The following is a 23,465-nucleotide window of genomic DNA, read 5'->3' as shown; positions in this document are numbered from 1 at the left end:
TGGTGGAGATCAAATCCATGGGTATATTTAAGGTTGAAGTTGAGTTTCCTGATCAGTCAAGGCATCAAAGGATATGACAAGAAGGCAGGTGTATGGGGTTGAGTGGGATCAGCTATCATGGAATGACAGAGCAGACTCGATGGACTGAATGGCCTAATTCTGATCCAATGTCCTATGGTCTTATCAGGAAAGAGGCATGGGATCCTCTGGTCCCAGAATACCAGGTTTGTTTCCTCTCAACCATCAGGCTCTGATCCATAGGGAATAACTTCACTCACCCCCATCACTAAACCATTCCTATAAGTTAAGGATTCTACAATTATTCTCAATACTTAATGCTTATTTACTTATTATTATGTTTATTTTTCTCTTTTTGCATTTGCACAGTTTGTTGCATTTGCCTATTGGTTGTTTATCCATCTTTGTTGTGTGTCATTTTTCATCGCTTATGTTGTGTTTCTTTGTAATTGTGCACAAGAAAATGCATCTCAGGGTTGTATACTGTGACACCTATGGACTCCGGTAATAAAGTTACTTGACTTTGATTAATGCTGGTGTAGGTCATATCTGTTGCTGAAACTTGGAAAGAAAGAATGCTGGTGATGTCCAGCAAAAGAGCGTATGGGGAGAATGAAAAGTTAAAATTACAAATGGATCGCATTGCAGCCAGGTCTGATACAAACAGAATTACCAAGTTGATTAATTCTGTGAAGGAAAACCTGTAATGTGCCTAGATGAAGGTGGAAGATGTTGTTCGTCCAGATTATATTTGTGAAGGGCAAGCCACAGACAAATAAATCCAGAGTGGGAATATGATGTCAGTTTTCCCAATTTCCCAATTCTGATAGAGGATCTTTGACCAGAAACATTAACTGTTTTCCTTTCCCTGGATGAATAGTGTCACCAAATGTTCATAAAGAAAACAATGGAGTTTTTCTAGGTGATGTTGTCAAGGGGCAATGTGCAACTTGGAAAGAGACCATGGATCTCTGGAAGAACGATGCAAGAAGGAGTCTTGTTGAATCTCTGACCATGACTGGATAGATAAAAATGAAATAGATGAAAGATAACAGTCTAAGTTAAGAATCTTTGGTGTCTTTCCTATCATGATCTACAATCACATATTAACCTAAAGGTATGCGGATTATTAGGTTAATTAGCTACAGTAAATTCCCCAAGTGTAGATGGCCGGTGGTAGATTTGGGATACTAATGCGTGTAGAAAAGTGGATTACAGGTGGAGGAGTGGGGAAGTAGAATTGATATGAAGAGCCAGAGAGCTGGCATGGAACCGATGGGCTGAATGACCTCCGAATTATGGTGAAGTATGAAGCAATCATATGGAAAGTCACAGCTATATCTCTCCAGTCCCTCCAGCCTGTTAGGAGGTCAAATTGAAATTGCAGATGAGAAATTTCCTTGTACATTGGTTCACTGGAACATCTTATCCACAAGAATTCAAGTGACACAAAAATTAATACATACAGTAATAATTTATTTTGAAATGTTCATTTAGTCCTTCTGAAACATTTTGTCTCATTCGTAAAAGAGTAGCCATCTGACCTCAAATAACAATATACAACAAGTTACAGCATAGCAATGGCTCTATCTACTTTTCTGGTAAAACCTAGGTCAGGAAAAAAATACTCCAGTCCAAAGCTGCAGGTTACAGACAATCTCTTTTTGCAGCACACACACGGCAGTGTACATTAATACACTGTAGCTATCTATGCACATCATGTGATCACAAAATTGAGTCATTGCTTCAGACAACATACCGTCCGATCGGATCATGCACGTGAGCAGGCTGGGGAAGGCTGTTGCACCAGAAATCAGAAGGCTGTGAATTTCACAGCTGCATGATTACCTCGAGGATTAGGAAACTTCACAATTACTAACGTGGAATATTAATACTTATCTCATTCACTTTTTTGCATGTAATTAAATATCTATTTTTTTTTTAAACTCCCTGACCTTTTTTTGCTGTTAAAATGTTGAACATGATTGATATATTTAAATGGATTTATCTAGACTATTTCCAAGTATTTTTTTTAAGTTACATAAGCCAAGCAATACATAAAGGGATCATGGCAGGAACTCTTCATACATAATACAAGTAAAACTGACTGTACATTGTTGCCTTTGACAGCTGTAGGAATAATGTCAAACTTCCCAACCAAATGCGCCTGTCAAATGTCCACCAGCAATTATATAGTTTTCTAACAAATATGGCTTCCTTAACAAAGTCCCTCTGCGAAGAAAAAACAGATATTTACAAGAGCATCTTAGTTAATCAATAATTTTTGTAAAACAGTAATCTTCAAATATCAGATAGTTGTTCCAAAAAAAATCATACATAATGAACCAATTTTATACAACCAATGTTATTTCAAACAGAAGTTACTAAATAGGATCCAGAGTGACGTTTAGGGCTTTGATTTCCACTAGAGTCAGTAGCTTCAGGTTTAGAGCCCTCCTTTCTCTTGCTGTTGTTGTTCACAGGCGTTGGAATTTGTGATGGCCGTGTCGTGCTATTATCTGTGCTACTCTTTCGAGGGCTGGGTATATAGTTGAAAGGAGTTACTCTTGCAGCAACTGTACCACTTGGGGAGTTGTGCTTGCTTGAGCTGTTTGAACTGAAGGGGGTACGTTCAGTGACAATTGTAGTCTCAGTTTCTGGTGAGGTAGCAGAACTGTTCATAGCAGATCTTGTTTCTGCCGCCTTTTTTTCTGGATTATCCAGATGAGTAAATGAATTTAAACATTTTTCCATTCTTAAACCATGAGGAAGAGTTCTGTGTTCTGAAGATTGTTTGTTCTGTGCATCACCTGAACCTTCTTCATCATTTGGACACATCTTTTCAGGCAAATCATCAATAACTGGTGGTGTATTACCTATTGGAGACCTTCCAGGGCGAGGGTTATTTATCGGGCAGTCTTCGATTCTCACCCAGACATCCTCAGTTTTTGATACAGGGGGTGCCATCTGGTAAACTAAATTTTTGCTTTCATTGCTATGTCCAGTTGAATTATTCTGAACATGGCTATTTATTTGTGGAATTTCATTATCTTTAATTTTCCTCCAAGTTCCTCTCAAAGGAACAGGGTTTTCCTTGCCTTGTTTGCTACCATGTGCACAACTTCCCTGATGTGGTTTTTCATCTTCACTTTTAGCCTTCTCACTTGATTCTGAAGAAGCTGACAGAATTGATGAAGAACTCCCCGTTCTACGCCATGTGCTAACGCGAGGAAGAGATGAGGAGTGCTTGCTATGTTCACGCTTCCATGTACCTGATCTATTGACTGGAAGCCTTGAAGGACTCTCAGAATGAGATCGAGCTATGTCATGTTTCCGCATTGGTCGCCCTTCCAGCTGTTCCGCAGAGAGATTCTGGTTTGCAGGCACTTTTCTCCAACTACTGGTTTGGTTTAGTAAATGACTGGGCATAACATCCAAATGCTGGGATGGACTTAAAACCGGAGTCTGAGTTTGTGATCTCGGTGATGTAGGCCTAGAAGGTGGAGATAAAGATTCAAAAGAAGTAGATTCTTCTAATTTTCTTCTCAAAGTTGGACTTGGGGCTTCTTTTATAAATGTTGACTGGCGCATTAATGTAGGCCTTTCAGATCTGTCAGACTCACTGCCACTGGATTTTGTTGAAGACATCCTTGACAATTCTACTCTTTTACCCGGTACAGTGCTACTGCTACTCTGGCTTAGACCTTTAGAATGAGACTCACTTCTTGTTATAGAAGGTGTGCCCTTTCCTAGGCTTGTTTGCTTTGGTGTGGTCTGTTGGTTTAATGACCTGCCTGGAGATGTGTAGGACATTTTTCCTGATCCTGACGGTTTAGCTGAGGCAGTACTTGGAGAGGATGTTCTTGGAAGCTGTGACATTTTGTTGGAGGGGCTAATCCCATTTCTCCCTGGAGATATGGAATTCCTACCAGGAGATTGCATGGGTCTAGATAACGATTGTTGGGAAGGTCTGGAAGGAGTAGAATCTCTAGATCCTGATCTCGAAGATCCTTTGCTGCTGGATGCTCCCTGACCAGCTGTTTGCTTGCCTATTGGACTTGACTCTAATTTTAGTGGAGTTTTAATACCTCTTGACGAATGACTTGAGCTCTGCCCAGAATTTGGACTTTTAGAGGTTATATTTTTAGGTGGCATCTTCGGAATAGGGCTAGTGCTAGGTGAACTGTTCCTTACACCAGGTATGTGAATCATTGTCCTTCCGCGTGAGATCATTGGCATATTTGCCTGTTGGGAATGTTTTTGCTGGTTGGTAGGAGTCTCAATATTAGAACGGGCCTTCCCAGTTATTAAACTTTTATAGACTCTTTTTCCTCCACGAATTGCTTTAGCATTTTCTTCTTCGTTCTTTTTATTGTCACTGGTGATTTTATCACTAGGTTTCACTATTTTAGGGCCCTTATTAGAAGCGAATGGTTTTTCTTCCTGATCAGGTGTAAGATGAAAGGGTGACCCTAAGGAAATACCAGATTTAAGGGAGAGAATGGAGTCAGAATCAGAAGAGCCCTGTCTTGACAGGCAGGCAGCAGCCTGGTGCAGGCTACTGACTATAGAATTAGCACCCTCTTGAATAGCTTTCCAATCAAAACTTTCAGAATCTGGAGAGAAAGCTTGCTCTGAAATAGGGCTTTGCACTTGGTCTCTTAAATTCATCGACTCATTCATCTCCTCTGCTGATGCTGCCGAGGTATCACTTCCCGTATTTTCCCAGTTACTCTTGCCTTTTGCAAGGAGCTTTTTCTTCTTCGGCATAGCTGAACTGATGCATTCTTGGAGAAGGTCATCTTCAGAATCTATGCTAAGAGAGCTAAGGGAGCTATTCCTGGAGAAACACACTGGTGTGTCTTCAACATGAAATGACTTAGGGGCATAGCCGGATGTTGGTGGTCTGTTCACTGCAACTTGGCTACTTGTGTGTTCTCCCTGTTCAGTATGCTGTGTTGATTTTTTATTATTATTCTCCTGGTCAATGTCACTGAGCGAACTTAATGATGAATTACGAGAAAAGCATACAGGAGTATCTTCAATTGCAAAATTTTGCATTTTTTCATCAGTCACTGTTTCCTGGACACTGTTGTCCTTTGGTGTTTGAGAGAAAACGCCCTGCCTCTGTACAGCAGATTTTGACTGCCCTCTTCCTGACACAGATTTTTGACTTGGTTGAACTTTATCAGTGGATTGTTGACTAATGGGATTTTGTTTGCTATTACAACTTTTTACATCACTGGAGACATTGTCCTTTTTGCCCTTCTGTTTTTTTAATTCTGCTTTTTCTTTTGTGAGATCAGTGTCGTCATCATCAAAGTCGAGTGAACTGAGGGAATCGTTTCGGGAAAAACAATATGGAGTTCCTTCAATTGGAGTATAATGATGTGGAGAGTCAAATGCAAAGCCTCCACGAACACGGTTATCATTACTAGCTGGCTTATCTTGAAAATCCCCAGCAATGTTTTTTGTAACTTGCTTTTTGCCAACTTTCTCCATGTCTTTCCTGTGTTCTGTGGAGGGATCTTCAGCATTGAAGCTACTTTCAGGATCAGGTATGGATGGACGTTGTAATGAACGCACCTTGCACTCATTGTTCTGAGACAATGGCTTCATTGGAGATGTTGCGTTTTGTTTTTCTGCCTCTTGTGGATTTGCATTGTTCAAAGAATTTGATGCTTGTTGAACTTGGTTCATCACTTTTTTAATTCTGAAGGGTTTATGGCTCTTTCCTTTCGGCATAGCAGAGTTTATACATTCAGCTAAAATATCACCTTCCTCCATTTTGTCATCTTGCCCTGGCTGAGCAGTAGTAAGACCTTTTGCTGTCTCTGCATCATCCATATTCCTGCCTTCAGTAGGTATGGTATCTCTCTTCTCCAACACTGTAGTTTCAGACGCAGGCTGAATAGCCTCTGAACTTACCAATTCATTTGGAGGTGACTCAATGGTGAGATCACTTAGAGATGTTGCTGTTGAAAAGTTTATTGGAGTCCCCTCAACACAGTAAACTCGTGGCATATCTTCTCTAAATATGTCATGGTTAAAACTGACATGCTTTTGAGAATGAACTCTATTTTGATTAGAAAGCAATTTGTACACAGGCAATTGACTTGGTTTCCTTGCTACAGGAGGTGGTATCCGTGATGTAGTACTAGCAGCAGCTTTCTTAGCTTTACTTGAAGATTTAGTTGGCATGGCTGAATTTATGCATTCTTCTAAGATATCAATATCATCATCATCATCGTCATCGTCCAGTATATCTTTCTCAGGTTCTGCAGATTTCTCTACTTTACGTTTATTTTTCTCAGTTACATCTTCTTTCTTAACAATCTCTTCATTCTTGTGATCATCTTCATAAACAGGAGGCATTACTGTGAGCTCAAGATCCTTCTGAATAAACGGCTCATCCAGGCTAAGAGCGCTCAAACTTGATGCACATGAGAATCCATCTGGAGTGTTTTCAGTGGCAAAATGCATCAGACAATCGCCATCCTGAGGAATCTGGACTCTTTGGACTGCTTCATTCACAGCCTCTTGCCGTTGGCCAATCTCTCTGCTCTTAACATTCGTCTGATCTTTGATTTTATGTGCATCTTTCTTCAGTGGAGGAGTCTTACTTCTACTAGGAGGCATCGTCTGTCCCGGACTGTCTGGCAGATCACTTGGGCTTATAACCCCACTAACCATTTCACTGCAAGGTTCACTCTGAATGGAGCTGGCAATCGACTGACTTTCAAAGCTTCCCAATGAACTGACAGAACTGCATCTACTAAATACCAAAGGAGTTTCCTGCACATAATGTTCTGGTGGACTTTTCGGAGTCTGAGCTCCACTCTTTGATGGTGATTTTGCACCTGAAGAGAACTCAACAGCTTTTTGACGACCGATATCAGGTTGAGACACATTAGTGGCCTGCAACCTATTCTGTTTAATTCGGGTATGATGTGAAGTAGAGGAAGCCTCACCTATTGTTGTTTCAACAGATAGCTGTCCATCATTTTCCTTGAGGTCAATGATCTGCAGAGTGGTGCCATCATCTGCTACACGTTTGGCTTGGCTACGACCTTCCATCTCATCCTCTGACGACAAGGAAGAAAGTGAACTACACCTTGAAAAACAAATAGGAGTATCCTCCACACAGTAAGTTTGCATGGTTTCTTGGTTAATTGAAGGAGCCTTGCAAGTGGCTGGTTTTTGAACAGTAGGAGCAGCAGTTGTTCTTGTTTGTGCAGGGCTGGGATGAAGTCGTCTCTGTTGGCTGGTAGTGTTGATATTGGAACTTGGTGCTTTTCCACAACTTGATGATGCATGGTCTTTTGTACTGCTTTGAACTGAAGGACCTTTCGAATATATAAAAGGTTGACTCTGTGAAGAGGGAGGCACTTCTGAAGCATATTTCAAACTATAATCAATTGGCTGTTCAACATGGTGTTCCTCCTCTGTAAACTTCATACTATAATTTGTGGGCCTGTCCTCTTCCCCCTCAGGCTGTTCTTCTTCAGAGTAACGCTCACTGTAATTGGTTGGTTTGTCATCTTCATAGTCATCCACTTGGCAAAGAGATGGATTGATCTTTTGGTTCATTCTGTGTTCAGAGTCGACTCTAATTTGATCAGAACTGTTATGTGCCCTGGTACTATAAGAACAATCTGACTGACTAAATCGAGGTTGGAATTTAATATGCCCTTCCTCTCCACTGCAGGTATTTTCACAAAAAATAGAATATCCAGAGGGTTGACTTCTAGACTGCTTATGTTCATTTCTTTTCATCTCTTCTTCTACAATATGCTTCTGGCGCGCCCACTGTTCATTTTGTGACGGGCTCTGTCGGCCAGAATTTAACTGTTCATCTGAGTATTTCAGGCTGTAGTTAATTGGTGTATCCAGTTCTGCATCATTGTCTTCCAAATGATTGGCATTGTGAATTTTATTGGCGAGATCAGCTGGATATTTTTCATAGTTGCAGAATTTGCTTTCATCATCCTCTGAGAAGGATTCAATCGAAGGCTTCATTTGCCCTCTTTTACCATATCCATCACTACTGCTAACACTATTTAGACTGTCGTTTGATGACCTCCTGTACTCTGTTTTCCCGTAAGGCATGGAGGTGGTTCTGTTGGGGTTTTCAGATTTACTATAGTTAAACATGTTAGGATGGGGATGAGATGATGATCCTCGTCTCATTCCAGTCCTGTCCTCTGGCAGACAGTGTAAATCAGAAGCTGATGGTGAATTCCTGTCTTCTGATGATAAATGCATACCTGATACCTCTTCCATGACCTTGGCTATTTGAGCTGTATTGGCAGGCACCTGCCTCCCTAATCTTTTGGAAGAATCTGGTGCATTTTCAGGAGGAAAGGAAGCAGCATCTGGTCCTCTTCGATCTCTTTCCATGTTTCTCTCCTTTTCTGGTCTGGAGCTATCAACAGTTCCCCTGCTGTCTCTTGATGAACTCGGTAGCATTGAGGAAGTCACGTAAGGTGACAAGACAGTCATGTTTCCAGTGTTGAAACTCTCTGACCTGCATACTCCATCATCAAGCCTACTAGAGTCTAAAACATACTCACTATATCTGCCCTGTTTGTGTCTTTGTCTGTTGCGATGAGATGCCTTGGGACTCAAATTATCAATATTATCAAAAGTTTCTGATAACTGTTGAGCATCTAACTCTGCTTCCAGAGCTTTTTGTTTTCGAACATGCAGAGATGGTAGACTTGATCCTGGAGACATGATGTTGGCATCCTTGTACTTGGCAGGTCTGTTAGCCATCAGGTTCCTCAAAGCTGCAGCACTTCCCATTGCAATCATTTTGTGTTTAGAATGTATTAGATTTTTGAGCATGCTAACTGCTCCCATGTCCCACAAAGACTCTTGATCCTTGGCATTTCGAGCAGACAGATTCCAAAGGGTTCCACATGCATTGCTAACTATCGTCAGACTGTGAGATTTTAAGTGTTGCAGCAACGTCTGTAAGCAATTGTTTTCTCTCAGGATTTGCCTGGGTAGAAAATAAAATTTATTTAGATGGGTATCTTGAAATCAAAAAAGTAAGACCTACATTAATTTTAATAAACATTAACATATTTAATAGATCTAAACATTACACATTGTTAATTGATAGGGGGTGGAAAAGTAACAGAAGTAGTTGGAGGTGGGAGTGGGGATGTATTTACGAATGAAGAGAGAAGGTGAAAGAGATAAAGGCAAAGAGGAATGAGGATAAATGGATTTGAGCAGGGTTACTACTCACAAACAATGTTACTACTACAAAGACCAGAAAGGGAAGTTGAGCAATCAGAAGTTGTTGTAATAGCTTTTGGAAATTGAGAAATGGGACTCAAGATGAACTGACCGAGGACACGAAAGGAGAAAAGTTAGTGAAATGTGAGAATTTGAAATCAAGGCTGGGGAACATTACCCTATTTTTAACAAATCAAAGATTACATGTACCTGTGATCTTCATTTGTAGCAATCAAACTGGAAACATTCCTTAGGATGCCACCTCCACTTTCAATAATGGCAAGAGTATTGGTTTGGCTTCTGTAAGTTAAAGTGCTGACTAAAAAGGCAAGTGCTCCACACACAGTACAGATGTCAGCCTTATTCTCAGTGCAGTGTGCAGATAAATTCCAAAGGGCACTGAGAACACTCTTCAGAGTTGATTCCTTTGAAAACAAGAGAGAAAGAAAATATTCAACGTCAATTTTGTTTCAGTTCATACCTAGAGGACATTTTGGAAATGTATCAGGTGTAGTTACATGATGCAGCTTTCTGATATGCAATAAATTTGAATACCACAAAACTTTAATTTCATTAATCACTTTTATTATTGTGTCTACCTCAAAAGATCAAACATCTAAAAACACAAGAAAGTCTACAGAAGCTGGAAATCCAAGGCAACACAAGCAAAATGCTGGAGGAACTCAACAGGTCACACAGCATCTACGTTTTGGGCCAAGACCCTTCATCAGGACAGAAAGGAAGGGGGACGATGCCAGAATAAAGAAAAATGGGGGGGGAAGGGGAAGGAGGATAGCTCAAAGGTGTTAAGTGAAGTCAGGTGAGTGGGAAAGCTCAAGGGATGGAGAGGAAGGAATCTGATTGGAGAGGAGGTTGGATCATAGGAGAAAGGGAAGAAGGAGCAGATCCAAGGGGAAATGATAGGCAGGTGAGAAGAGGTAAGAGGCCTGAGTGGGGAATAGAGGAAAAGGGGAGGTGGAGGGAAAATGTTTTTTTTAAATCAGAAAGAGAAATCAATAGTTGTACCATCAGAGGCTACCCAAACAGAATACAAGGTGTTTCTCCTCCACCTTGATTAGCCTCATCTTCCCACAAAAGGAACTGACATGTCAGAGTGGGAATGGGAATCAGAATTAAAATGTTTGGCCACCGGGAAGTTTTGCTTTAAGTAGATGGTGCAGAGGTGCTTGATGAAGCAATTCCTCAATTTACAACAGGTCTCACCAATGTAGAGGAGGCCACGCTGGGAGCACAGGACATAATAGACAACCCCAGCAGATTGGCAGGTGAAATGTTGCCTCACTTGGAAGGACTGTTTAGAACCCTGAATGGAGGAGAGGTTTCTGGGAAGGTGTAGCACTTAGGACACTTGCAGGGGTAAGTGCTGGGAGTGAAATTAGTGGAGAGGGACAAATGGATGAGAGAATCACAGATGGAACAATCGATGCAGGAAAGCTGGGGGGGAGGGGTTTAGTGGTAGGATCCCTTTGAAGATGGTGGAAGTTGCAGAAGATGATGTGTTGGATGCAGAGGGTGATGGGTAGTAGATTAGGACAATAGGCATCTACACAGATGGGGTTAGCGCAGATGTTCAGGAAGTGAAGGAGATGTTGGAGAAGGCTGTATCAATAGTGGAAGGAGGGAAATCTGTTCTTTGAAGGAGGAGGACATCTCTGATATCCTGGAATGGAAAGGTGCACCCTGGGAAGAGATGCAGTGGAGGTGAAGAAGCTGAAAAAAGGGAATAACATTTTTACAGGAGACAGGGTGGGAAGAGGTATAGTCAAGATAACCATGGGTATCAGTAGGTTCATAAACAGAAAGGGGATGGCGGCTCAGAACTGGACCAACTGAATTTAAGGACAGGGTGGAAGGTTAGAGGCAAAGCTGATGAAATTGACAAGCTCAGCATGGGTGCAAGAAGCAGCACCAATGCAGTTGTCAATGTAGCAGAAGAAGAATTGGGATGTATTACTGGAAAAGGCTCAAAACACGGACAGTTCTACACAGCTAATGAAGAGGCAGGCATAGTTGGGGCCCATGTGTGTGCCCATGGCTACCCCTTGAATTTGGAGAGAGTGAGAAGAGTCAAAGGAAGAATTGTTGAGGGCGAGGACCAGTTCAGCCAGACGATGAGAGTGCTGGTGGAGGGGAATCGGTTGGCTCTTTCGTCCAGAAATACAAACCCCATTTCCAGAAAAGTTGGGATATTTTCCAAAATGCAATAAAAACAAAAATCTGTATGTTAATTCACTGAACCTTTATTTAACTGACAAAAGTACAAAGAAAAGATTTGCAATAGTTTTTATTGACCAACTTAATTGTATTTTGTAAATATACACAAATTTAGAATTTGATGGCTGCAACACACTCAACAAAAGTTGGGACAGAGTTAAAATAAGATTGAAAAGTGCACAGAATATTCAAGTAACACCGGTTTGGAAGACTCCACATTAAGCAGGCTAATTGGTAGCAGGTGAGGTATCATGATTGGGTATAAAAGTAGTGTCCATCAAAGGCTCAGTCTTTGCAAGCAAGGATGGGTCGTGGCTCACCCCTTTGTGCCAAAATTCATGAGAGAATTGTTAGTCAGTTGAAAAGGAACATTTCCCAATGCAAGATTGCAGAGAATTTAGGTCTTTCAACATCTACAGTACATAATATTGTGAAAAGATTCAGAGAATTCAGAGACATCTCAGTGCGTAAAGGGCAAGGTCGGAAACCACTGTTGAATGCGTGTGATCTTCGAGCCCTCAGGTGGCACTGCCTGAGAAACCGTCATGCTACTGTGACAATTATAGCCACCTGGGCTCGGGAGTACTTCGGAAAACCATTGTCACTTAAACATTGTCGCTGCATCCAGAAATGCAACTTGAAACTGTATTATGCAAGGAGGAAGCCATACATCAACTCTATGCAGAAACGCCGGCGGGTTCTCTGGGCCCGAGCTCATCTCAGATGGACCGAAAGACTGTGGAACCATGTGCTGTGGTCAGATGAGTCCACATTTCAGCTAGTTTTTGGAAAAAACAGGCGTCGAGTTCTCCGTGCCAAAACAGGCGTCGAGTTCTCCGTGCCAAAGATGAAAACAACCATCCTGATTGTCATCAGCGAAAGGTGCAAAAGCCAGCATCTGTGATGGTATGGGGGTGCATCAGTGCCCACGGCATGGGTGAGTTGCATGTATGTGAAGGTACCATTGACTCTGAGGCATATATTAGGATTTTAGAGAGATATATGTTGCCATCAAGGATGTCTCTTCCCAGGACATCCATGCTTATTTCAGCAGGACAATGCCAGACCACATTCTGTACGGGCTACAACAGCGTGGCTTTGTAGACACAGAGTGCCTGTGCTTGATTGGCCTGCTGCCAGTCCAGATCTATCTCCTATTGAAAATGTATGGCGCATCATGAAGAGGAGAATCAGACAACGGAGACCATGGACTGTTGAGGAGCTGAAGTCTTATATCAAGCAAGAATGGACAAAATTTCCAGTTGCAAATCTACTACAATTAGTATCCTCAGTTCCAAAACGATTAAAAAGTGTTATTAAAAGGAAAGGTGATGTAACACAATGGTAAACATGCCTCTGTCCCAACTTTTGTTGAGTGTGTTGCAGCCATTAAATTCTAAATTTGTGTATATTTACAAAATACAATTAAGTTGGTCAGTAAAACTAATGAAAATCTTTTCTTTGTACTTTTGTCAGTTAAATAAGGGTTCACGTGAATTAACGTATCACAGATTTTTGTTTTTATTGCATTTTGGAAAATATCCCAACTTTTCTGGAAATGGAGTTTGTATTTGTTAGATACATTGTAGACTATAATAATCATCTTTCAGGCATTTCATTTTATTTATTTTTTTAATAATGAATGGGATGGTAGGGCTTGATATTCATTTTGTGGAGAATTCATTTTTAATCTTCCCATAATTCAAGAGTGACCATTAGCATTTAACAAAGATTTATCCCCAACATTTACACTTTGCTGTACCTTGTAAACACGTTCTGCTGCTCAACAAACATAAGCTTTCTATAACCTTGGGAAAATGCTGACCAATCTTTCACTTCTCCACAATCCAACTGAGTCTCAAAGTTACAATACTGCTTTAAACCAACATATATATACTGCTATGTCCAGTTCCATGCTGTGATTACATAGCAGTTTGCACTTTAAAAATCTCTTGAAATCACAAGAGGCAACTGGTAATAATTTCCACATTCACTTATTATGAGCCATGTCATATGACGTGGCCAATCTTGGTCATGACCATGATTGTTCTTTGCAAAATTTTCTACAGAAGTGGTTTGCCATTACCTTCTTCTGGGCAGTGTCTTTATAACAGATGACATCAACTTTTGAAGATGTACTTGATGGTGAGTAGGTTAGTGTCCATGTCAGAGCAGGCTGAGTCTACAAACCCTCTGCAGCTTTTTTCGATCCTGTGCAATCCAGAAGGTGATGCAACCACCAAATCTTCTCAAACTCCCTAGAAAGTATAGCTATTTGTGTGCCTACTTCATGTATGCATCAATATGTGGGCCCAAGATAGATATCTGAGATGCTGAAGCCCGAAACTTGAAGCTGCTCACCCTTTCCACCGCTGATTTCCAATTATCCCTTCCTGAAGTTCACAATTAATTCCTTGGTCTTACCAATGTTGAGTGCAAGGTTGTTGTTGTGACAGCACTTAACCAGCTGATTTACCTCACTCCTGTATGCTTCCACATCACCATCTGAGATTCTTGGCACATTTTTAGATTTATCCTCCTTAAATACCATTGAAGTTCCTCATTCACATTATGATCAATAGACAATTGTTTTAGTAACTAATTAGAAAATTTCGTGGATGACATTTGGCTTGTACAGGAGAATGTTGAGGTCACCAGTTTGAGTTACAGGAAAGTAGTCACCCCTAAATTGGCGGCAGGAAGCTGGGTGACTGTCAGGAGAAGGAAGGGTAAGGTGAATAAGCAGTTAGTGCAGAGCACCCCTGCGGTCATTCCCCTCAATAATTAGCATTTTGGATACTGTTGTGGGGGATGACCACCCAGGGGAATGCCACACAGACCAGGTTACTGGCACTGAACATGGTCCATGGTGCAGAAGAGAAAGAGGGAGAGGAGGGGAGTGGTAGTGGTAGTGATAGGGGACTCAATAGTCAGAGGAACAGACAGGAGAGTCTGTGGACATGAATATGACACCTGGATGGTACGCTGCCTCCCAGGTGCCAGGGTCAGGAACATCTCAGATCGTGTCCACCGCATTTTGGAGGGAGAGGGAGCAGCCAGATGTCTTGGTACATGTTGGTACTAATAGCATAGGAAGGAAAAGCAAACAGGTCCTGAAGAGAGAATTTAAAGAGCTAGGCAGAAAGCTGAGAAACAGGACCTCCACGGTAGTAATTTCTAGATTGCTATCTGTGCCGATGCGCCAGTGAGAGTTGAAACAGGATGATTTGGCAGATAAATGCGTGGCTGAGAAGCTGGTGCAGGGGACAGGGCTTGGATCATTTGGATCTCTTCTGGGGAAGGGCTGACCTGTACAAAAGGGATGGATTGCACCTGAACCTGAGTGGGATCAATATTCTTGTGGGCAGCTTTGTTAGAGCTGATGGGGAGGGTTCAAACAAATTTGACAGGGGGATTGGAACCGGAGTGAAAGGACTCAGGATAGGATGGATGGTAAAATAAAAAGCAAAGATAGCGTGCAGTCAGACTGTCAGGAAGAGCAGGCATATGATGGGACAAAATTGCAGACAGCTAGATGAGTATCAGTGCATCAGGGTTGCAGTTGGGAGCTGAATGTCCAAGGTTACACATTGTATCGGAGGGATAGGAAGATAGGTAGAGGGGGTGGCGTGGATCTGCTGGTAAAGAATGGCATCAAATCATTAGAAAGATGCAACATAAGATCAAAAGATGTTGAATCCTTGTGGGTTGAGTTCAGAAACTGCAGGGTAAAAGGACACTGATGGCAGTTGTATACAGGCCTCCAAGCAGTAGCTGGGATGTGGACTACAGATTACAACAGGAAATAGAAAAGGCACGTGAAAAAGGCAATGTTATGATAGTTGTGGGTGATTTTAATATGCAGGTCGATTGGGAAAATCAGGTTGATAATGGATCTCAAGAGACCGCATTTGTTGAATGCCTGCTAGATGGCTTTTTGGAGCAGTTTGTCTTTGAGCCTACTAGGGGATTGGCTATAATGGATTGGGTATTATGCAATGAACCAGAGGTGATTAGGGAGCTTAAGGTAAAGGAACCCCGAGGAAGCAGTGATCATAATATAATTGGGTTCAACTTGAAATTTTATAGGGAGAAGGTAAAGTCTGGCATAGCACTATTTCAGTGGAGTAAAGGAAATTACAGTGGTATGAGGGAGGAGCTGGCCAAAGTAAACTGGAAGGAGATGGTGGCAAGGATGACAGCAGAGCAACAATGGCTTGAGTTTCTGGGGGGGAAATGAGGAAGGTGCAGGATAGGTGTATTACAAAAACAAAGAATTACTTAAATGGCAAAACAGTACAACCATGGCTGACAAGGGAAGTCAAAACTAACATAAAAGCAAAAGAGAGGGCATATAACAAAGCAAAAATAAGTTGGAAGATAAAGGATTGGGAAGCTTTTAAAAACCTAGTGATTCTTTTAGTTACAAAGAGCAACTAAAAGAATCACGAGAAGGGAAAAGATGAAATATGAAAGCAAGCTAGCAAACAATATCAAGGTGGATAGAAAAGCTTTTTGAAGTATATAAAAAGTAAAAGAGAGATGAGAGTAGATATAGGACCACTAGAAAATGAGGTCGGAGAAATAATAATGGGGGACAAGGAGATGGCAGATGAACTAAATAGGTTTTTTGCATCAGTCTTCACTGTGAAAGACACTAGCAGTGTGCCAAATGTTGAAGGGTGTGAGGGAAGAGAAGTGAGTGCAGTTACTATTACAAGGGAGAAGGTGCTCAAAGAGCTGAAAGACCTAAAGGTACATAATTCAACTGGACCAAATGAACTGCAACCTAGGGTTCTGAAAGAGGTAGTGATAGAGATTATGAAGGCATCAGTAATGATCTTTCAAGAACCATTGGACTCTGACATGGTGTCGGAGTACCAAAAAATGGCAAATGTTTCTCCATTCTTTAAAAAGGGAGAGAGGCAGCAGAAAGGAAATTACAGACAAGTTAGCCTCACTTCAGTGGTTAGGAAGATGTCAGAGTCAATTGTTAAGGATGAGGTTATGGAGTACTTGGTGACACAGGACAAGATAAGACAAAGTCAGCATGGTTTCCTTCAGGGAAAATCCTGCCTGATGAACCTGTTGGAATTCTTTGAGGAGATTACAAGTAGGATAGATAAAGGGATGTTGAATATTTGGATTTTCAGAAGGCCTTTGACAAGGGTGCCACACACTGCTTACCAAGTTAAGAGCCCATGGCATTACAGGAAAGTGACTGGCATGGTTAAAGCACTGGCTGATTAGTAGAAGCAGTGAGTGGGAATAAAAGGATCCTTTTCTAGTTGGCTGCCAGTGACTAGTGGTGTTCTGCAGGGTGGGTGTTGGGACTGCTTCTGTTTATGATGTATATGAATAACTTAGATGATGGAATAGATGGCTTTGTTGCCAAGTTTGCAGATGATATGTAGATTGGTGGAGGGGCAGATAGTGTTGAGGAAACAGATAGACTGCAGAAGGACTTAGACAGATTAGGAGAATGGGCAAAAGAGTGGGAAATGAAATGTTGGAAAATGCATGGTCATGCAATTTGGTAGACGAAATAAATGTCCAATCTTCTAAATGGGGAGAAAATCCAAAAATCTGAGATGCAAAGGGACTTGGGAGTTCCTGTGCAGAACAGCCTAAAGGTTAACTTACAGATTGAGTCAATGGTGAAGAAGGCAAATGCAATGTTAGCATTCATTTCCAGAGGTCTAGAAAAAAAAATCAGGAATGTGATGCTGAGGCTTTAGAAGACACTGGTGAGGCCTCACTTTGAGTATTGTGAACAGTTTGGGCTCCTTAACCAAGAAAAGATGTACTGGCATTGGAGACAGTTCAGAGGAGGTTTACAAGGATGATTCCGGGAATGAAAGGATTATTAGATGAGGAGCGTTTGATGGCTCTTGGCCTGTACTTGCTGGAACTTCGAAAGATGGGGGGCGGAAGGGGGTGATCTCATTGAATCTTTTCGAATGTTACAAGGCCTAGACAGAGTAGTTGTGCAAAGGATGTTTCCCATGTCGGGGGAGTCCAGGACAAGAGGGCACAGGCTCCGGAAAGAGGGGAGTCCATTTAAAACAGAGATGCAGAGAAATTTCTTTAGCCGAGGGTGGTTAATTTGCGGAACTTGTTACCGCAGGCAGCTGTGGAGAGTAGGTCATTGGGTGCATTTAAGGCAGTGCTTGATAGGTTCTTGATTGGCCACGGCATTAAAGGATACGAGAAGGCTGTGGAGTGGGGCAGAGGAGGGGTTAAAAAAAAGGTTCAGCCATGATTGAATGTGGAACAGATTCAATGGGACAAATAGACTAATTTCTGTTCCAATGTCTCATGGTCTTATGATAATAAAATCTTATTCTGAAGTTAAACGAGTTTCCATAAGCTGGCCTTGCAGTAGGATAAAAACTGACACTTATCTATTGGTTGACAATTCTTTCCTCCAAAGGAAGTGCTGAATTGTCACATAAAGAATTAATTTTTATGAAAGGTAAGCAGTTGTTGCATCATAGCCATGCAAAAGAGCATTTGAAACAAAGATAACAAGAGACTACTGAATAATATTCAGAAGTCACTTTTTCTTGTGAACATTCTGGGAAGAAACATCATAAATTTCAACTTTGTGAAAAGAATCATTTCCTACCTTTTTAACATCCAGTGCACATTCCATTAAAGCACTCACGCTACCAACTTCACGCAAGATCTTTTTACTGTTTACATCTGCTCGCCATGATAAATTTCGCAACACGCTGGCAATTACCTGAAACATTTGACAATTAAAGTAATGATAATAGGGGATACTATGATTTTATAGATATACTATTATATTTTATTTTATTTCCTATTCATTTCTAACTTAAGTCAGAATTGATCCTTATGATTAGACTGCAAGCCTAAAGTCATGTTCATGTATGACAACACTTCTGAAAATCTGACTGGAGAAACCATTGTCATAAGAAATTATTACAGAGGCAGCAAAAAAATTTTCAGGAAATGGTTATACATTTGGATTAGGGTTGAACATAGAGTGATGGAACAGCTAAATAATGTAAAATGTGATTCAAAGATGCAAGCCTGCATATCCAATTAAAAGGAAAAAAATTATGTAATAATTGGATAAGAATTTGTATACACTCTCTTTGCAAATGAAAGAAGATATTTTGATGAGATAATTCAATCCTTATTTATATCATTCTTTAAGTATATTCTCACTGTGGCAAGGCAGTAACTTCACATAAATGATCTTTTTAGGTACTCAGTGCATTCAGAGAAACTTTATACTTACTGACCCAGTAAATTAAATACTGACCTTTCACTGAAGCTCAGGTTTAATATCCATTCCTACCTGTTGCAGATCTTCACTTTCTGATTTAAGCTGAGCCACCATTGCTCTCATACAACCTTTCATAGAACAGAGCGTAGCCTGTGTAAAGGAAGCAGTATTGCAGAAGCATGACGTAACATGAAAATATTAAGTTAATTATTAAGCCTACTTAAACACAAATTGGCTGAAAATTAGGAATTGAATGCAAGGTGGGGACTATTTTGTAGAACAAGACTGTGTAAAACAAATAAGTTTGATACAAATTAATTCTACGATAATCTTAAAGTATCTTCTCATTTAAATATAATTGTTCATAATGTGACCATCTACAATGATTTCATACATCACATTCTCTTGAAAAAATGACACAAAATTTTGCTGTTGCTGAAATTCGGAAGCAACCAATCTCCCCCTCCCAAAAAGAAACAATGGAATCATATTTATATCTCTTCAAAAGTCAAGGTCATGATGAAAACACAAAACAAATCTGCAACAAACTGCTCACCTTATTTGCAACATCCCCAAAAGTTAAATTTGTAAGTGCCATCCCAGCATATCTTCGCAATGTAACACTGTAATGGTCATCAGTGAGGCCATACATCTCACAATCCACTTGTAATAATTCAGCTATTGCCTGTAAACCACCTGCATATGATATAACAATGTTAACTTTAAAAGTATTCATAATGTTTTTAAAAGCATAAGCCAAAAACATTGTTTTAAATTTTAAACAATACATTAAATATTAACTTACAGCCTTCAATTACAGTGAAGGGTATCACTGTAAAATATTTAATTAATCAAAGAGTAAATTAATGGAGCAGTTACAAGGTCAAAGGATCTTACTTGGGCTGCCATATCTGTCCTGGCTCATTAGAACAATGCTGGTTCCCTCACTCCGTAACGCCGAAAATTCAGCCCCCTTTTAACATCACAACTCAATCTGCTATTGTTACCATCTCTGGTGGTGCATTCAGACCCTTACTTCTCGTTGAAAAGGAAAAGCTTTCCCTGGTGTCACTGTTGGTTCTTTTGCTAATCATCTTCATTCTGTGCCTTCTCATTCTTGAATCTTCCAACAAAAAGAACATTTTTTCTCTATCTACTCAGTGCCATTCTGATTTCAAAAATCATATATTCCTGCAACTTCTCTTTTGTTCCGAGGAGAACAACCTGAGCTTCTATCCTCTATCTTTCCCCTACCTGAGGATCTATCCTGGGCCCAACGTACAGATGTAATTACAAAGGCGGCACAACAGCAGCTATATTTCTTTAGGAGCTTGAGGAAAATTGTTTGTCACCAAAGACACTCGTCAATTTCTACATATGTAAGAAGGAGAGCATTCTAACTGGCTGCATCATCATCATCTGGTATGGAGGGGCCACTGCACAGAATTGGATTAAGCTGCAGAAAGTTGTAAACTCAGACATCTCCACCATGTGTAGTAGCCTCCCAAGCATCCAGGACATCATCAAAAATGTGATGCCTCAAAAAGGCAGCATCCACCATTAAGGACACACTGCACCCAGGACAAACCTTCTTCTCATTGCTACCATCGAGGAAGAGTTACAGGAGCCTGAAGAATCAAACTTGACGTTTCAGGAACAGCTTTTTAACCCTCCAACATATTTCTGAATGGACAATGAACCCATGAACACTCATTCAGTATTTTTACCTCTCCTTTTGCACTACTTATTTATTTTTTGCATATATTGTAACTTATTGTTTTTATTATTATGTATTACAATGTACTCCTGCCTCAAACCGACAAACTTCATGACTTCTGCTCCTGATATGAAACATGATTCTGATTCCCTGATCTATCTATGTGAATAAAGTCCTTCATCTCTGGTACCCTCTCTGAATCTTTCATGTGTTTTTTTCAGTTGTCATGTCCAGATTTGAACACAATTCTCTAGTTGTGGCCAAACCAATGTTTTGTAAAGGTTCAGAATGACTTATAAGCTCCCATGATCTATACTTATAAAGCCCTGGATCCAAGGTTTTCTTTTAAATACTTTCTCCATCTACTGTGCTACTTGCAACAAACTATTTATATTTACCCCCAGATCTCCCTTTACTTGTAACCTTTTTTAGAATTGCATTCTATGGTTTACAATGTCTCTTTTCATTCCTCCTACAAAATGTAACACTTCTGATTTCTTAGCTGACACTACCCATCTACATATCCTCCTCACAGTTTAGCATGCATCCATGTTTTGATCAGTTGCAAACTTGGTAGATCGGTCTTGTAATGTCAAGCCTCAAATTCCCCAGAAGAAGAGGCTCTAATAGTTTACAATGCCTGACACCCAAGATTTCCTCACTTCCTCCTCGGCCTCTCCTCACGATTAAGGAACTGAATTGGAGGGATGGTCACAACATGAAAAGAGATGACAGACAGTAATATACATTACAATATATTCTTGGGTGGGCATCACGTGATCTTTAATCTCAGTGCAGATGAAGGGCCTCAACCCAAAATGACAACTGTCCATTTTCCACTAAAGAAGCTGCCAGACCCACTGGATTCCTCCAGAAGTTTGTTTTAATTGGAGGAAAGAGTTGATCATTACCATGGGTGGAGGAGAAGCATCAGTAATAAATCACTGGAATAGTGTGCATAGTGTGTGGGTTGGTTAATCAGCAACTTTGCATAATCAATAGAATTTTGCATGAAGCTTTTAAGCAGGTGTACATATATTTGATGGTAACTATTCTGGCCTGGGTTCTTCTGCTCTAAAATGAAGAGTGAGCATATCCTACCCACTGCCCACACACAAATACAAATGTATATGTAATGCTGGCATAAAAGCATCAGATGTGGCTACATAACAAACAATTAATGCAGATGGCACTCATGTACTTGTTAACTTACTGAAGGTTGTTACATTCAAATACCTTGTTTGAATTACATGCCTTAGAAGAATTCCACAAACCCATTAAACAGACCTACTGTTGAAAAGGATCTTGGATACCCTTAAGGATTGTAGAGCTATTTTTGTTAGCCAATGACAATTTCTTGCACAAAAAACCATAGAAAATCAGTGAGTCTGCTGGCCTTATCTCTCCCTCGAGACTTGCATGTGAATTTGAAAATCACTTTCCCCTTAATGGATGGTTTTATTGGTTTACGTACATCCAAAGTTGTTATACATAGATGACTGCATATGCTTGGGGACTAAGGATCACAATGACCAAATCTTGAGTGGTCACAGTGTCAGACATGCATTTGTGTGCAAACTGTTCTCGCATTAGATATCTAAAAGCTTACTCATTTCTTCTCTTAGCTCTCTGAGCAAAAAAAATCAGTAATTCTTGCTGGTTTTATTTAGTGTAATCTTGTGAAAAGGCCAATACTATGGGTGTGCTTCAATACTATAATAGATTTCAAAAGAAAATCAAATGATTGACATAAAAATTGAACACCTCTTTTTACAAGATACTACACAAAGTAAAACAAGTTGACCGACAACTATGTATCCCAGTATTTTGCACAGTAACAACTTTATATTGAACTGTACATTGAACCTGTGGATGGGAGAAGTCAACATCATTGCTCTTCTTACAATAGCAAAGTGCACTTTGATAGAGCAAAACTCAGTTCTGTAACTCCACTTTTGTTCTGACCCCTCATCCAAAAATATTCCAAAGCAAAATTAGAAATCAAATCTATGGTGCACAGTTTTGGAATCCAAGAGTAGGGTTCCTCTAAGGATTTCCAACTAAGGATCATTAACTCATTATTGTTCTGCTCCAAACTATGTTTGAACTATGTATGGAATCTAATCCAGAAAACATGTTTGATATAACTTACCAAGTTCATTCATTGCATGCCTGTGTTCCTCATCAAAGGAAAGCTTCATCAGTACACACACCGCAGGACAGATCTGGTGATCCACTGGAGATGGCACTATGGAAATATAATGCCTTTGAATTGAGATTTGTGTGTGTAATTCAAATTTCAGTATTATAATCAGTGAACATTAGGAACAAATTCTAGAAATCATTGGTCAATAAAATGAACCTCTACAAATACTGATGTACTATTCCTTGTCGAACAAATGACAAATTACATTTGCTATCACTTATCGCACCAAGCAAAAGGTAGCAAACCTTTTGATTGATGCAATAAGAACAATTCAAATTTCTAAATATACATTAAACATTTCAGGAAATGCTTTCCACTGCTGCATTTGTCTGTCCAACTTCTCAATCAGTTAGAATACAGATACACAAAAAACAGGCTTACATTTATAACATTTTTTCTGTTGATAGTAAAACTGTTTAATCAACTTTAAGGAACCTGAATTTCAAAATTAATTGAACTATTTATGAAGATGAAATGGTATTAAAACATGATATACCAACATAGTCACTCTCAGTGCCATAACAGTATATCATTCTGCAAAATATCTTATAAACTAAATGGACATTCAGAAAACACTTATCTAAATGGAAACTATACAGTGCACAAAATGAGTGATAGCTTTCGAGTAAGCAGATATAAATCAAGCATCGCATAAATGTCTAGCAGACGGGTAATGATAATTAAACTGAATGCATTAATCCAAGCAGTCTAGATGCAATGGACATTCAAGAAGGGAAAGGATGATATATTCCAATTAGCTGGAAAAGTCTCCAAGTTGTGATTCC

At 40.1% G+C, this 23,465-nt stretch overlaps 1 protein-coding gene across 15 annotated transcripts in view; it reads right to left on the bottom strand.

The window, feature by feature from the left end:
- Positions 1–1,473: 1,473 nt before the first annotated feature.
- Positions 1,474–23,465, bottom strand: part of apc (APC regulator of WNT signaling pathway) — a 204,572-nt gene continuing 182,580 nt past the window's right edge. For all 15 annotated transcript variants that reach the window (XM_073068354.1, XM_073068361.1, XM_073068348.1 and 12 more), the window contains 6 exons: positions 22,627–22,722; positions 19,314–19,453; positions 18,830–18,907; positions 18,128–18,244; positions 9,475–9,689; positions 1,474–9,022 (listed from right to left, as the gene is read on the bottom strand). In XM_073068354.1, the coding sequence (XP_072924455.1) occupies positions 2,389–9,022; positions 9,475–9,689; positions 18,128–18,244; positions 18,830–18,907; positions 19,314–19,453; positions 22,627–22,722 (7,280 nt within the window). In that variant the 3' untranslated portion in view covers positions 1,474–2,388. The remainder of the gene's footprint in view (positions 9,023–9,474; positions 9,690–18,127; positions 18,245–18,829; positions 18,908–19,313; positions 19,454–22,626; positions 22,723–23,465) is intronic.

This window comes from Hemitrygon akajei, chromosome 2, assembly GCF_048418815.1.
Source record: "Hemitrygon akajei chromosome 2, sHemAka1.3, whole genome shotgun sequence".
NCBI lineage: Eukaryota > Metazoa > Chordata > Chondrichthyes > Myliobatiformes > Dasyatidae > Hemitrygon > Hemitrygon akajei.
The sequence above is the reverse complement of the archived record's forward strand: the minus strand, read 5'-3'. Positions and strand labels throughout refer to the sequence as shown.